We start from the raw sequence: 14,007 nt of genomic DNA, 5'->3' as shown, positions 1-14,007 counted from the left end.
CTGTCTGGCAAATCCTCTTTAATTCCATCCTTCCCTTTTCCAACCACTTCATCCAATTCAGGATCACAGGGGAGCCAGAACCTATCCCAGCAAGCAACGGGCACAAGGCAGGATACACCCCGGACGGGACGTCAGTCCATCACAGGACACACACGCACACAGACACAAGCATGCACACACTCACACCAGGGCTAATTCTCCCAGAAACAGATTATCCCACCAGTAGGTCTTTGGAGTGTGGGAGGAAGCCAGAGCACCTGGAGGAACATGGGGAGAACATACAGACACCACACAGACAGCGCCGCGGGTTCAGAATTGAAGCCAGAGCCCCAGCGCTGCCCGTCATCATCGCTAAACACTGTGCCAGCCTGCCAGCCTGTCCTATTGAATGAGAAAGTGAAATTCCCCATGGCTGGACATCCTCAGTTTCCGCACGGCAAAATCTAGATCTGTCAGTCTGTTGAAAGTGGACAGAATGCAACTCATTAAATCATCCCACCAGGCTGACCTGCTGCATCTTAGTAGGTATTTACTGCAGCGCTGTGCAGAGATCCCAAACCAGATCACTTTGGTAGCTTTTCTATGAACGTGAACGGTACTGTCATTCGGTGTACAAACAAACTCTCCTCAACTCATTCTCTTATTACTCACATATACTGAAAAAGATTAAGTACTACAGTAATAATACCTAGTTACGGTTTTGATGAACATTCACTTAAATCAACTTAAGTACAAGGGACAACTTATTTAGCTTATGATGTGTGTAAATAATATACTCCTACAGTATTTTCTCAGTGACATTTTTAAATAAACCCGACGTACCAGCATTTATTAAAATGTATAAAGTACCTATACAAAACCGAAAATACTGAAGAAGAGGCAAACTAAATCATGTGCAGGAAAGGACAAACGAAAGCATTCAACTAAAGATAAAGACTTATTTTCAGCTAGATGTATGTCATGTCAAATTGCAGCACGTAACCATTTGAATGTTTCTGCCACTCCTTGTGAAAAGTAATTTTTCATCTGTTATTTAATCATTTCATTTAATCATTTCTGCTACTGAATGTCTTACACTTTCACTATCCAGTTTCTGACATAGCCGACATTTATGCAAGGCTACAGTTTCTACTTTTCAACTCCCTGTTGTCAATGTATCCCTGTGCATGCAAAAGTTTAAAATTAAAAAAAAAAACATTTAAATTGCTCACATTTTCTCACATACTGTAAGCATTTAGTATTTAATTGCTAAAACATTCATTCCTGTTTATTACCATTTCAGAGTATTCTCAAAATATTTTAATAAAACACTTTAACACTCAGGATTAGATTTTAAGTTACAGGCAATGGGAGAAATTTAAATACAGTATATTACTGCACGATACATTGCTTGGTAAACATTATTACATATTATACATTACTAACATTGACTTTTACCATGACAAAATAACCACTTCAGTGCTTTAAAAATAGCACTGATCGACTGTCACTCTTCCGTAAAATGGATCATGCATTTCCCTTTCACCTGGTGTTAAAGTGCATTTACGATACAGACCCACTGAATGAGACCGAACACGGGCAAAGGTGCTAATTAGTTTAATGACCCTACAGACCCTGCTGAGCGCCCAGCACTGCACGACATTCACGTCGCTCGGGAGAATCACTGCCCAGGGCGGACGACAAAACACTGTCAAAAAGAGGCACTCGACTTGAAACGGAAGGATTGAACTCCTCGGCAGGGGAAAAAACCCCAACAAGTTAACACATGTCAAATGCTTACGAGCATCCTCGGCGGTCTAACCAACAGACGGACCACTGCCTACCTGCGTTGTAAAAGTGATCCAGCACAGCCGTCTCCCCGAAGTCGAGCTTGCCGAAGTGCACGGTCACCAGCTTGCTGCCCACGCCGTCACAGGCGTCTCTCAGGCACTGGAGGGCCATGTTCTCGGCGGCGTGCGTCTGGCTCACTCCGCTGTTGATCACATATGCCACGGTGATCGCCCTGCTGTGGCGCTTCCCGACCGATAACAGACCCCCGCAGTCAGCGGGGCAGCTCAGGGCGCCCGCCCCAGCCCGGGCCCCGGCCCCTGCCCCGCCGCCGGACGCAGGGTCTCGCCAGAAAGTGCCGGCGGCGGGGACCAGACCGGCGCGGCCGGTCCTACCGTCCCCAAGGGAGCGAGCAGGATTCCCCGGCTCATCCTCTGCGTCAGGAGAAGGCCAGAAAGACGGCACCGAAAGTGATATCCCTTCGACGTCTTCACTCATTCTGGGGTGGGGAGGGGGAGATATTTACGGGGTCCGGTCGACTTCTGACACAGTCACAGCGCAGTGTTCCCCTCGACGCCTGTTGGTGTTTTTAAAGTTTGTCCGCCTGTAGCGTTACGCAATTCTAACACCAGCATTCTGCACCGGTTATCAGCGGCTTTTCTCGCAGCTTTCCAAAACAGACCTCAAATCACTTCCGTCTGGCATGGGGCAGCGATGTATGTGGCACTTCGTATATTATGCAGTTCGTAATTAAAAAGAAAAGCGACGCAAATAAGCGTTCAAAGTTGAGATATCCCTTCTTGCAGAAATGAATTGTGCCAGACGCATTTCACTCAGCTTCACAGCGTCATCGTTGCAAGCCAAACACTTTAAAAAATCCGGGATTTTATCCTTTTCAGCTTCCAAAAATCTGTTGATTTCTTACCGATAAAACATCTAGAGATGAATAAACCTTCCTCGGCTGTATTAATCTGTCTTGTCGCCCTTGCGCGTTTCCTCTGCGCTTTGTGTAGTTTGAAAAGTTCACCAGGAAAGAAGGTTTCAATTCCTATAGATCGTCTCCACTGTTTGCACAGGTTTCCACCGAAGCCATCTTCCTAAAAGGCAGAACTTGTTTATTCGTAAAGCTCTGCGATTTTCAAGTGTTATGTCACTAACAAAGCATGCAAACAAGTTCAAAAATATTTCAGAGCTACTGCACAATATCAGGAACCCAGACCCTGCCCTCCTCCAGCTCTATTATCTCCCCTACACGGACACACACGCTCGCTTCGAGAGGGCTGAACTTTAATTTTGAGGCGGGTTGATGACCAAATCAGGAATGAGTAGTGCCCAGTCTCTTAAAGCCACAGCACCAGCTTGCATCACTGTTCGTGCAGCGAGGGGAGATTTAAAAAAAAGTAACCCTCCAGACACGCGGAATTTAAGTGAAACAATCACTTGCTCTCCAGTAACAGATTAAAATCCCTATTCAAACTGCTGAGCTGATGGTCCCTGACTTGCTTGTGAAAGTATTGACTCTCAATTGCGGGTCACCAAGAGGAAGCCGGTGTTCCGCGTCAACAGAAAAGCTCAAGACTCACGACAATTGCTATTCGACCGTGTACAGTATGCAAGAGAACAGGTAAAAGTAAATTCCATGCTGAAAGGAAAAGAAAAGAGACACAACGTTTCAGCTGTTCCTTTGCAGCCTACGCACGCTGACACCTACCTACATGAACTTCTTTAAGTATAGTTTACCCAACCTGCCGTGTATATGGCTTCCTAAATTCATATGTACAGATGACAGTCTTTGCTGCACAGGAAAGATTACCAAAATGTTAAGAATTGACCTAAGGTTTTTTGGGGGTATGTTCCTCACTGGAGACCCTGACCTAATCCCCCCAAAACCACCACAATCGCCTTCCTCCTGAGCATTCGTACAGCTAGTTGCCACCCTTGATATCTGTGAGCTATGACCACACTCCAACAGGATGGGGTTATCATAGATAAAAGCCTGCCATTCAGGCCCTATATAGAGCAGATCAGTGAAACGGTCTAGCTCAGAGCAGCTCTGATACAGTATCTTGCAGTATCGACCTGGTAAGGGTAATACAATGAGAGATCAGTGCTGCAAACCTCTGATTCTCTGTGCACTGTGTCAAGGCCTGGCTTGGCTGTGCAGTTGAATAATGCGATACACATCATACCCAGAGCTCTGAAACGTACACCGGCCCTGTGGACGCTCCCTCTGGGGGCAAACATTCTGCCCCAGCATGATCACAGAGCCATGCAAGTTGTAAGGGAGCTTACCAGCTGCCCTGCCAACAACTCCCTACTGTACCCAATGGAAACTGTCAGGTGCTTCAGGTCCCTTAGTCTGCACGTCTCCACCGACTTGGCTTGGTGTCACAACACTGTAGCCAGTCTGAAAAAGGCACAACAGCGCCTGCACTTTCTGCGGTGCTTAAAGAAATGTGGTTTGGGGAAGCAGCTACTCATGAACTTTTTCCACAGCACCTTAGAAAGCGTTCTCACTAGTGGCATCACTGTGTGGTACAGCAGTACTACCACTCATGACAGAGATGCACTACAAAGGGCTGTGGCAACAGCACAGAGGATCATAGGATCCTACCATCAATCGGTGAGATTCACATCATCCACTGTCACAATAAGGCCCAATCACCAAATCCATCCTTCAGGATCCCAGCCATCCCTGCTCTCTGGCCAGCGGTGCCACACTGTTAAAGCACAGGCCACTAGACTCAAGAACAGCTTCTACCCTACTGAGTGCACATCCTCAACAGCTATCTGCAGTGCCTCAGAGTCAATACACATCTGCACTCTGCACTATGTGCATGGACTACCATCATATTTATTGTTCCTGTTGTTACTATTTATTATATTGCAATGTACTGTCTACATTGTGTGGTGTTGTCTGTTGTACTGTGTGCATCCCGAGAGATCAGGGTGAATAAGAGTTCTATTGTATGTGTGCACATGGCAATAAACTCCGCTACTCTACTGTACCCATCAACCCTGATCTCCGCAATCTGGGAACACGCCGCCGCCCTTGAGCAAAAGCGCACCAGGACTCGGGAGAATGCTGGCCAACAGCATGGAACAATGAGATCATCCCAGATAAACACCTTATCCAAGACGCAGGCGTTGAACCTGTTGGCTCTGACACTGTGCAGACGCTGGAGAGCTGTCGGCCACGCCAGAGCACAGAGGGACCGACGCGCACTTCTCCTCCATGATGGAAAATTAAGGGAAGCGCACGCAACGGGTGGTCACTGTAGCCTCTGCTCCTTCAGGGAGGGAATAACAGCGACGCGCACTTTCTCCTGAAACCATGGAGGGTCTGGGAGACCTTGACACTGGGGTTCAGCTAGAGCACACATTGCCACAAGCAAGAAGGTGAATATTAAACAAAGATCACAGCATATGATATTTCCAAAGTTCACGTGTGTTTGTGTCTAAACATGTGCAAGGTAGTGCAGTGTAAAGAAAATCAACAAAATAGTCAAAACATGAACAATTTCCCAACAATCTATGCCTGCCAGATACACATATTTTTTTACAAAGATGTAACTAAAACACTGCCTGTTTCAATTAATAGAAAAGGACATGAATTCGAGTAATCGCCTATAAGTATTCTTTTAGATCCCATGTTCCCATCCTTAGTTTGTAGGAGCTGAATCTGCGCAGCCTTCCAGTTCTTTTCCCAGTTGAGCGTTTATCGACCTCAACCCTTGGATTTTGCTGCCACCTGCTGGAGAAAGCGGTCTACAACCTCGTCTCAGTCATGATCTTTCCCGCTGCTCTTTTCTGCTGCTAATACTTGAACCAGACGCAACAGAGCACACGAGGAACAGTAATGCTTAATCATTTCTTAGAAAGTCTTTTTTTCCATTTTAATTTTACACTAAACAGTTATTGACCACGCTTCTTTGATCTGGTTTATTTGATCTTCAATGTAAATGTGAAAACACTCCCTTGTGGAATGTATGTAGTAAATGTTTAATTACAAAAAATCTTATCATGTGTAATTAGGTTTATCACACTTTCATGTTTAGTATTTAGTTTCCAAATGTCCTGTGTGGAATATTAATGTGCAATTATATATTTCATTAATCCAATGTTATATAGAGTACAATATATACATCAGCTGTGGGATTCCACACAATTTAGATATTTAATTGCCAAATTGGAAGTCAAGATTTGTTCTGTAAAATTGGACTACATATCTTATATCATATTATAAAGATTACAGTTCTTACTGTGTTATTGATATAAATTAACCACTAATGCTTATTCAGTATAGTTATTGGTTATTATTTATGCAAGCTAACATTTTATTTATATGTCAAACGAAAATACTAAATATTTATTTGCAAAATAAAAGACTAGTACCTACTATCTACAAAGGTTTTATAGCTCTATTCTTCTTATTTTTTTATTGAAGCCCTTTAATTGCTCACTATTTCAATTTGATGTTAGATTTTTTAAAAAATATATTTCACATCACTTTTCTACCCACAATAAAAGAATACTTTTTTTTTCTTGCAGTCTGACAAAAATACCAGTAAAGGCAAAAGGTCTAAATTGTCAAAGGAGTAATTCTAAGGAGAGCAAGATACAGTTATTAAGTGATAAATGCTCCTGACACCAGCCATTATGATGTTAAGTTATGAAACAGCAGTGACATGGCCCTTGGGCTGTTTTGTAATAATCTTAAGGAAGTGTTCTCTGAATTTCCTCCAGGATGAGACATAAAGGACAGGGTTGATACAGCAGTGTGATAAGCTGAGTATCATGGTGATGTTAGAAGCAGTCATAATCTCTTGCCAGATCTTACATGTCTTATCCAATATTTCTGCTTCTATTAAAGTTTTAATAAAGGCACAAATATTATATGGACTCCGAAACATAATAAATCCCAGCGTCACCAAAAAGACGACGTGTTTCTCTTTCCTAGTGTTTTGACTGCTGGTTGCGGAGTGGCTGCGTGATGCTGCCCAGATGAGGAGGAGCAGCAGAGGGACAGCCGAACCGACTGCATATCTGAACATGTGGAAGGGAAGCCAGAGTGCTTCCAGGCCTGCAGGGTGGTCGTGTTCATGGCAGACGAGAGACTCGTTCGATGACATGGAGACTTTGTGGAAAAGTGCAGCTGGTGAAGCAAGAAAGGTCCTGACCAGCCAGGCCATGAAGCAGAGAGCCACTCTGTTCATTGGCTTGATGATGCCGGCATGGATGAAGAGTAAAAGTGGGCTTGCAGTGTACTCTTTCAGATCCCGCAGTACGGAGACGGCTTTGCACAGAAAGTCTCCAAAAATCCACAGCAAAGGCCATGATGGGCAGGGACAGAGAGGAGAGCAGGTCACTGGCAGCCAAGTTCAGCAGGCAGACATCAAGGCAGCTTCTGCGGTTCCTCATGGTAGCCAACACCAGCAGCACAGAGATGTTCCCCACTACACTCAAGACAAACACTGTGGACAAGATGGCGACCACGGCACCTCCGCTGATCTCAAACAGAGGAGCATATGCATAGGTTTGTGTGAGGGTGTGACTAACCAAAGCTAACTTTGAATGTGAAAAAAACTAAAGAAATGGTTTACGATCCGAATGCTGTTAACTCTTCCAATGTAGTGATTCATGAGGAACCTAGTACCTACAGTAGGTAAGTTCATGTACAGTAAGTGTTTAGGGATATACATAAACAACAACCTGAGCTAGACTACTCAGTCCAAGTCAGACTAGTTTTTGCTCCAGAGTACAGCAACATTTGTATTTTTTTTGCAAAGATTAAGAGTGCTTGGAGTTGGACAGAAAAAAAGCCCCTCTTGAGTGCCTTTTTTAGATATGGTGTAAGTGTGTGGTTTGGTAATTTATCAGTCCAATTAGGATAAAAAATCACCCGTCTTGCCCAAAGAGCAATGAAGGTTATGGGAGTGAAACAGCTCTCCTCCTTGCAGACAACTTTTGAACAACTCATAATCAAACCGGCAGAATCAAATCAAAATTGAATCAAATCATAATGAAAAATTCTAGCAAATCCTTTTCATATTTTTAAATCCTGAATATCAACTTCTTCCCTCTGGAAAACATTTCATGGCCACAAATAGACACAAATATTCATTTGTTCACTTAGCTATTAAAGCAGTTAATACAAATAAATGGCGATGGCAAATGCAATTGTTTCAGTATAAACTGTTGTTATTCTGTAACAACCTATGTATGTGTAATATGTTGTGACATTTTTGTAATAAGTTACCCATGTGCAATAGATATGATATGTTTTGAAATGTATTCAGATGTATAGAAGCAATGCGTGTCCATAAAACGTTTCCCCTAGGGGACAATAACATTTATCTTTAATCTGCCCTCTCATCATCTGGGTGGGGCTGCACACTGGTGTGGGTGGAGGGGATCCCCATTGCTTGGAAAGAGCTTTGAGCTTTGAGTGGAGTGTCCAGAAAAGTGCTATGTAAGTGTAAGCAATTCTTCTTCTTCCAACTATTATTATTATTATAACAAATCCCCCGATTACCTGTGTATAAGCAACTTATTTTTCTCTCTTATCTCCTTTCACCTTTTACATAAAAGGTGGAACATTTTTAATGTATATATGAAATATATGCATTAATACCATTATTTTAAAGAACTGCGATGCTAAGCATTAATCACACATGTACAGTAAAGGCTGATTCCCTGATGAAAAGCAGGAAGAACAATGTCAGTGCACCTACTGTTTACATCAAACCCGTTTTATTCTGACTACAGTTTGTATGTCCTCCCTGTGGCTGTGTGGGTTTTTTCTGAGTGCTCCTGTTTGCTCCCCAGTACGAAGACATGCTGTCTACGCATTTTTAAATGACCTGTGACATTCTGTAAATGCCTGTACAGAACGTGACTCTGTGACAGATGTGCACGATCTGTACAGATCTTCTCGATGGTGTCAACCAAAGGACAATGTATGCTTATCGATATTACCACTGCTTTCGACACGCTGTTCTCTGCTAGAAAAAAGAGCATTAAAAAGTTATACAAAATAAACTAAACGATATTCAACTCACACTGCAAAATAAGTTGCCTTATGTTATTCATGTTATTCATCAACTACAAATGACAAATTCTTCTAGGTTCAACAATTTAACATCCAACGACATTAAAGGTATACTAAGGATGAAAACGTCTTTACCTGTAACTTCCCAAAAGAAAGAACTGGAACTGGGACTTGCTATGCTGTTCAGCATAGGCTATACGATAATGCAATATTAACCTAAAGTGCAATGGCGAAACATAAAAACAAGCTTACCACATAAATCCTGTAAAAGCCATGGGGTGTGGTAGGTTTTAGATAACCACACAGGTCATGGGGTCTTAGATAAGTAAGCCCACGTGTTGTAGTTTAAGACATGCTGCAGAATGGTATAATGATGTAGAGGAAGGTGGCTGATTCAAGCATGTGACAGTCGCCTGCAACAAAACACAGCTAGAAATACATTTATATGGGATTTATTGATATGGATCTACAGTATACAAACTGTAATGTCACAGTGGAATGAAAGTTCTGAGCATATCGTACATGGAATTTAAAAGGAAGCACTGAAATGTCCTAATTTGATAAGTGTTCTCTCTTTTTGCTGTGACCCTCCAAATTGAGACCTGCTGCATGTACTTTTCTTTACTTGCGAGATCGCTCTGAAATCTGAATGGGGTTCCTGTAGTCAGGTCAATTAGGTGACATGATTTCTGAAGAAGCACTCCTCCAGTAGACAGCGTGTGTCAGAGCAGGAACTCTACCAAGGAGCTGTCTGTACACCTCTGTGAATTATGAGGAGGCAGAGATCTGGGGATGAATATTAAAACACATCTCGGGTGTTGAAAGTTCTCAGGGGCACAGTCAGGTAACACTCTCCCTGCCATGACAGATGGCGGTGGCAGCATCATCTTATGGGGAAGTTTATCAGTGGCAGAGACAGGGGCTCTTGTCAGGATAGGGGAAACAATTATTGGAGCCAAATACAGGGAAATCTTTTAGGAGATTCTGCTACAGTCAATAAAAGACCCCAGACTGGGGAAAAGAGTCACATTCTAGCAAAACAACAACCCCAAGCACACAGCCTAAGAGACACTGGTGTGACTTCAGAACAAGAAGGTGAACGTCCACAGGTGGCCCAGGCAAAGCCCAGAGTTCAATCCCACTGACAATCTGTGGATGATTGTGGTTCACCAATGCTCTCCATCCAACTTAACAGAGGTTGAGCACATCTCCAGAAAAAAGAGGGTGAAAATCCCCGGATCCTGATGTGCAAAGCTGATACAGACATACCGAAGAAGCTGTAATTGTTGCAAAAGGTTTGACACTTTGTATAATGTGTAAATCAAGAGGAATAATAATTTCAATGGATTACAAATTCTGGTCATAACAACAGTATTTGCAATTGTCCAGCAGTTTTTCCCTTTTCACTTTACATAAGACACAGGGATTTAACTCCACATACAAAATGCTTCACAGAAATTCATTGACTATTATGAAGACAGAAAAAAAGACAGATTTTGTCATCTCTGGACAGGCACTTGAAAATACACGCCTATTCTGCGTGTTGTTGATGACAACTGCATTATACCATCCACAACAGTGCATAGCTGGGAACTACTGTTACTCTGAACTTTCTTTTAATGTCCAGTTTAACTACTTTGTTAGAATACCATTTTATCTTCTGAGGAACATTCCCAAACAATATTTCTGTCATATAAAAAAAGAATGTAGAGGTATCAGTACCATTTCTATTTACTGCTTTTGCCATCTAAAGTCTATTTGTGCTCCTGCCCTTTTCCTAGTAAATTGATTTTGCTCACAATACTGCCCCCAGGGTACTCATTAACAGACCTCTCTGATGATACATGCCTCTGGTGGTTAAAGCTTCTTGGCTGCTGGTGCTACTCTGAATATTTGAAAGTTGCTACAGTTATGTATAGGGTTTCACAAATTACAGCCTTGTTTTCCCTAGATAAGTTAACTCTAGAAGTTTCAAATAAGTTTCTAGGATACGGAAATTAAATTTAATTTTGTTCATGGTTTTAGTCTTGATTCAAGGGATTTTCTTACGCCTGCGGTTAGGAAAGATGAAATATCAGAAAGCACACGGATGTATATTCATTGAGCAGGTCTTGGGGACTACGCCCCGTTTTTGACTGTACACCAGGGGGCAGTCATGGATAAAAAAAAAAAGCAAGGAGATTTACTGTAACAATAACCATCATGTTTTAATGTATAATTTCTTAATGCTGCTTCACAGTAGAATTGCCACATATGATTGGATTTAGCCCAGATATCTTAGCACTGAAGTTAAAACTCCAAAGGACGTAGAGTGATGGGCTCTAACATACAGTGCCTTGCGAAAGTATTCGGCCCCCTTGAACTTTTCAACCTTTTGCCACATTTCAGGCTTCAAACATAAAGATATACATTTTTTATTTTATGTGAAGAATCACCAACAAGTGGGACACAATTGTGAAGTGGAACGAAATCTATTGGATTTTTGAAACTTTTTTAACTAATAAAAAAATGAAAAGTGGGGCGTGCAAAATTATTCGGCCCCCTTGCGTTAATACTTTGTAGAGCCACCTTTTGCTGCGATTACAGCTGCAAGTCGCTTGGGGTATGTCTCTATCAGTTTTGCACATCGAGAGACTGAAATTCTTGCCCATTCTTCCTTGCAAAACAGCTCGAGCTCAGTGAGGTTGGATGGAGAGCGTTTGTGAACAGCAGTTTTCAGCTCTTTCCACAGATTCTCGATTGGATTCAGGTCTGGACTTTGACTTGGCCATTCAAACACCTGGATACGTTTATTTGTGAACCATTCCTTTGAACATTTTGCTGTATGTTTGGGATCATTGTCTTGTTGGAAGATAAATCTCCGTCCCAGTTTCAGGTCTTTTGCAGACTCCAACAGGTTTTCATCCAGAATGGTCCTGTATTTGGCTGCATCCATCTTCCCCTCAATTTTAACCATCTTCCCTGTCCCTGCTGAAGAAAAGCAGGCCCAAACCATGATGCTGCCACCACCATGTTTGACAGTGGGGATGGTGTGTTGAGGGTGATGAGCTGTGTTGCTTTTACGCCAAACATATCGTTTTGCATTGTGGCCAAAAAGTTCGATTTTGGTTTCATCTGACCAGAGCACCTTCTTCCACATGTTTGGGGTGTCTCCCAGGTGGCTTGTGGCAAACTTTAGACGAGACTTTTTATGGATATCTTTGAGAAATGGCTTTCTTCTTGCCACTCTTCCATAAAGGCCAGATTTGTGCAGTGTAAGACTGATTGTTGTCCTATGGACAGACTCTCCCACCTCAGCTGTAGTTCTCTGCAGTTCATCCAGAGTGATCATGGGCCTCTTGGCTGCATCTCTGATCAGTCTTCTCCTTGTCTGAGCTGAAAGTTTAGAGGGACGGCCAGGTCTTGGTAGATTTGCAGTGGTCTGATACTCCTTCCATTTCAAGATGATCGCTTGCACAGTGCTCCTTGGGATGTTTGAAGCTTGGGAAATCTTTTTGTATCCAAATCCAGCTTTAAACTTCTCCACAACAGTATTACGGACCTGCCTGGTGTGTTCCTTGGTCTTCATGATGCTCTCTGCGCTTTCAACAGAACCTTGAGACTATCACAGAGCAGGTGCATTTATACAGAGACTTGATTACACACAGGTGGATTCTATTTATCACCATCAGTCATTTAGGACAACATTGGATCATTCAGAGATCCTCGCTGAACTTCTGGAGTGAGTTTGCTGCACTGAAAGTAAAGGGGCCGAATAATTTTGCACGCCCCACTTTTCATTTTTTTATTAGTTAAAAAAGTTTCAAAAATCCAATAGATTTCGTTCCACTTCACAATTGTGTCCCACTTGTTGGTGATTCTTCACATAAAATAAAAAATTTATATCTTTATGTTTGAAGCCTGAAATGTGGCAAAAGGTTGAAAAGTTCAAGGGGGCCGAATACTTTCGCAAGGCACTGTACATCACTTCTTTCTGAAACTCTGCTGTGGGTGTAAGTTACAGGAATATTAAAATGACATGCTTAGTGTAAAGTAGATGAAAGAGAAGAAAGCACTTAAACATTAGTGTGGTGGATACCAACCTACAAACCACAACTCTGAATCAGTGAATCATCTTAACACTTGCCCATCTGAGTGTTGTGCCCCTGCAGGCAGACATCCTCCGAGCTCCAGGGTGCACCGGTGAAGCCTGCTCATCTGACAGAGCCCCTAGGTTCACAGTCCCTTGAATCCTCTTCCACCTTTCAGATCAGCTCTTCCACCTTCTATCAATACCGGGAAGGCCAGAATAGGTGTATTCCTCTGCACCACTCCAGGTCTCATGACATGAGACAAACATGTTGTTTTCTGCTTGGACACCATCTGTAGTGTAACCCTTTATACCATCTTTCTACTATACTTTAATCAGCAAGAAACACCTTCTCTACTGAGACACTGGAGCCTTGCAAACTACATAGGCAAGGGCCACCATTTTCCTCAACCACCCGACACTGGAGGTGGGGGTGATGTGGTCAGGATCACGCTCCGACCAGCCTGCTACCCCTGGAAGGATTAACCCCTGGTGCTCATTTGGACAGCAGGCTGAGTGGACCTAGGAGCCAGCTGGAAGGAATAAGAGCTCCATCACCTGCCCCTACCTGGGATTGAACCCGGGGCCTTCCGGTCAGGAAGCCAAACACCCTTGCCGTCTGAGCTACCACAGCCCCCTTACAAACTAGATACTGGAATACTTATCCAAGTGAAGGAGCTACAAGTCACTCTTGATCTTCCTTTCAGTAATCATCATCCATCCTTAATCTCAATCCCCTGTGAGCTCTTCCTTCACACTCTCATACTAGACCCTCTCTAACACAAGGGCTGCAATCCTGCCTTCTGTCTGTCTGCTGATGTTAAAGCACAGGAGCCACAAGGCTACACCTGTATTATTTAAACACTCTACATTTATTTCTGATCTCTCATGCTCTTCCACTCCTGCAGGAGCTAAGACAGTCTCTAGCCCTTCTCCTCTTGACTCCTAGTACACACTAGATTTTCAATCTACAGGTGTGCCTAGTTACCTACAGAGCCAATCATAAATGTTCTTTTCCACCCACGAAATTTCATTCCTATTGGATGTCAATGAATCAATTAAACCAGATGGATTTCACTGTTTCACTCCAATTGATGGCTTTAAGCAGAGCCCCCAGTGT

The 14,007-nt window shown here is 42.9% G+C and overlaps 1 protein-coding gene across 3 annotated transcripts in view; it reads right to left on the bottom strand.

The window, feature by feature from the left end:
• The window catches only part of map3k5 (mitogen-activated protein kinase kinase kinase 5), an 85,424-nt gene extending 76,384 nt beyond the window's left edge, over positions 1-9,040 (bottom strand). For 2 of the 3 annotated variants that reach the window (XM_015354590.2, XM_069196121.1), the window contains exon 1: positions 1,824-3,046. In XM_015354590.2, coding sequence (XP_015210076.1) covers positions 1,824-2,265 — 442 coding nt within the window. In that variant the 5' untranslated portion in view covers positions 2,266-3,046. Of the gene's footprint in view, positions 1-1,823; positions 3,047-8,953 lie in introns of those variants that run through there. The other variant, XM_015354584.2, reaches the window with a different exon arrangement.
• Positions 9,041-14,007: the final 4,967 nt, after the last annotated feature.

Source organism: Lepisosteus oculatus, chromosome 2 (assembly GCF_040954835.1).
Source record: "Lepisosteus oculatus isolate fLepOcu1 chromosome 2, fLepOcu1.hap2, whole genome shotgun sequence".
Taxonomy (NCBI): domain Eukaryota; kingdom Metazoa; phylum Chordata; class Actinopteri; order Semionotiformes; family Lepisosteidae; genus Lepisosteus; species Lepisosteus oculatus.
Note: the sequence above shows the minus strand (reverse complement) of the source record. Positions and strands in the feature narration are given on the sequence as shown.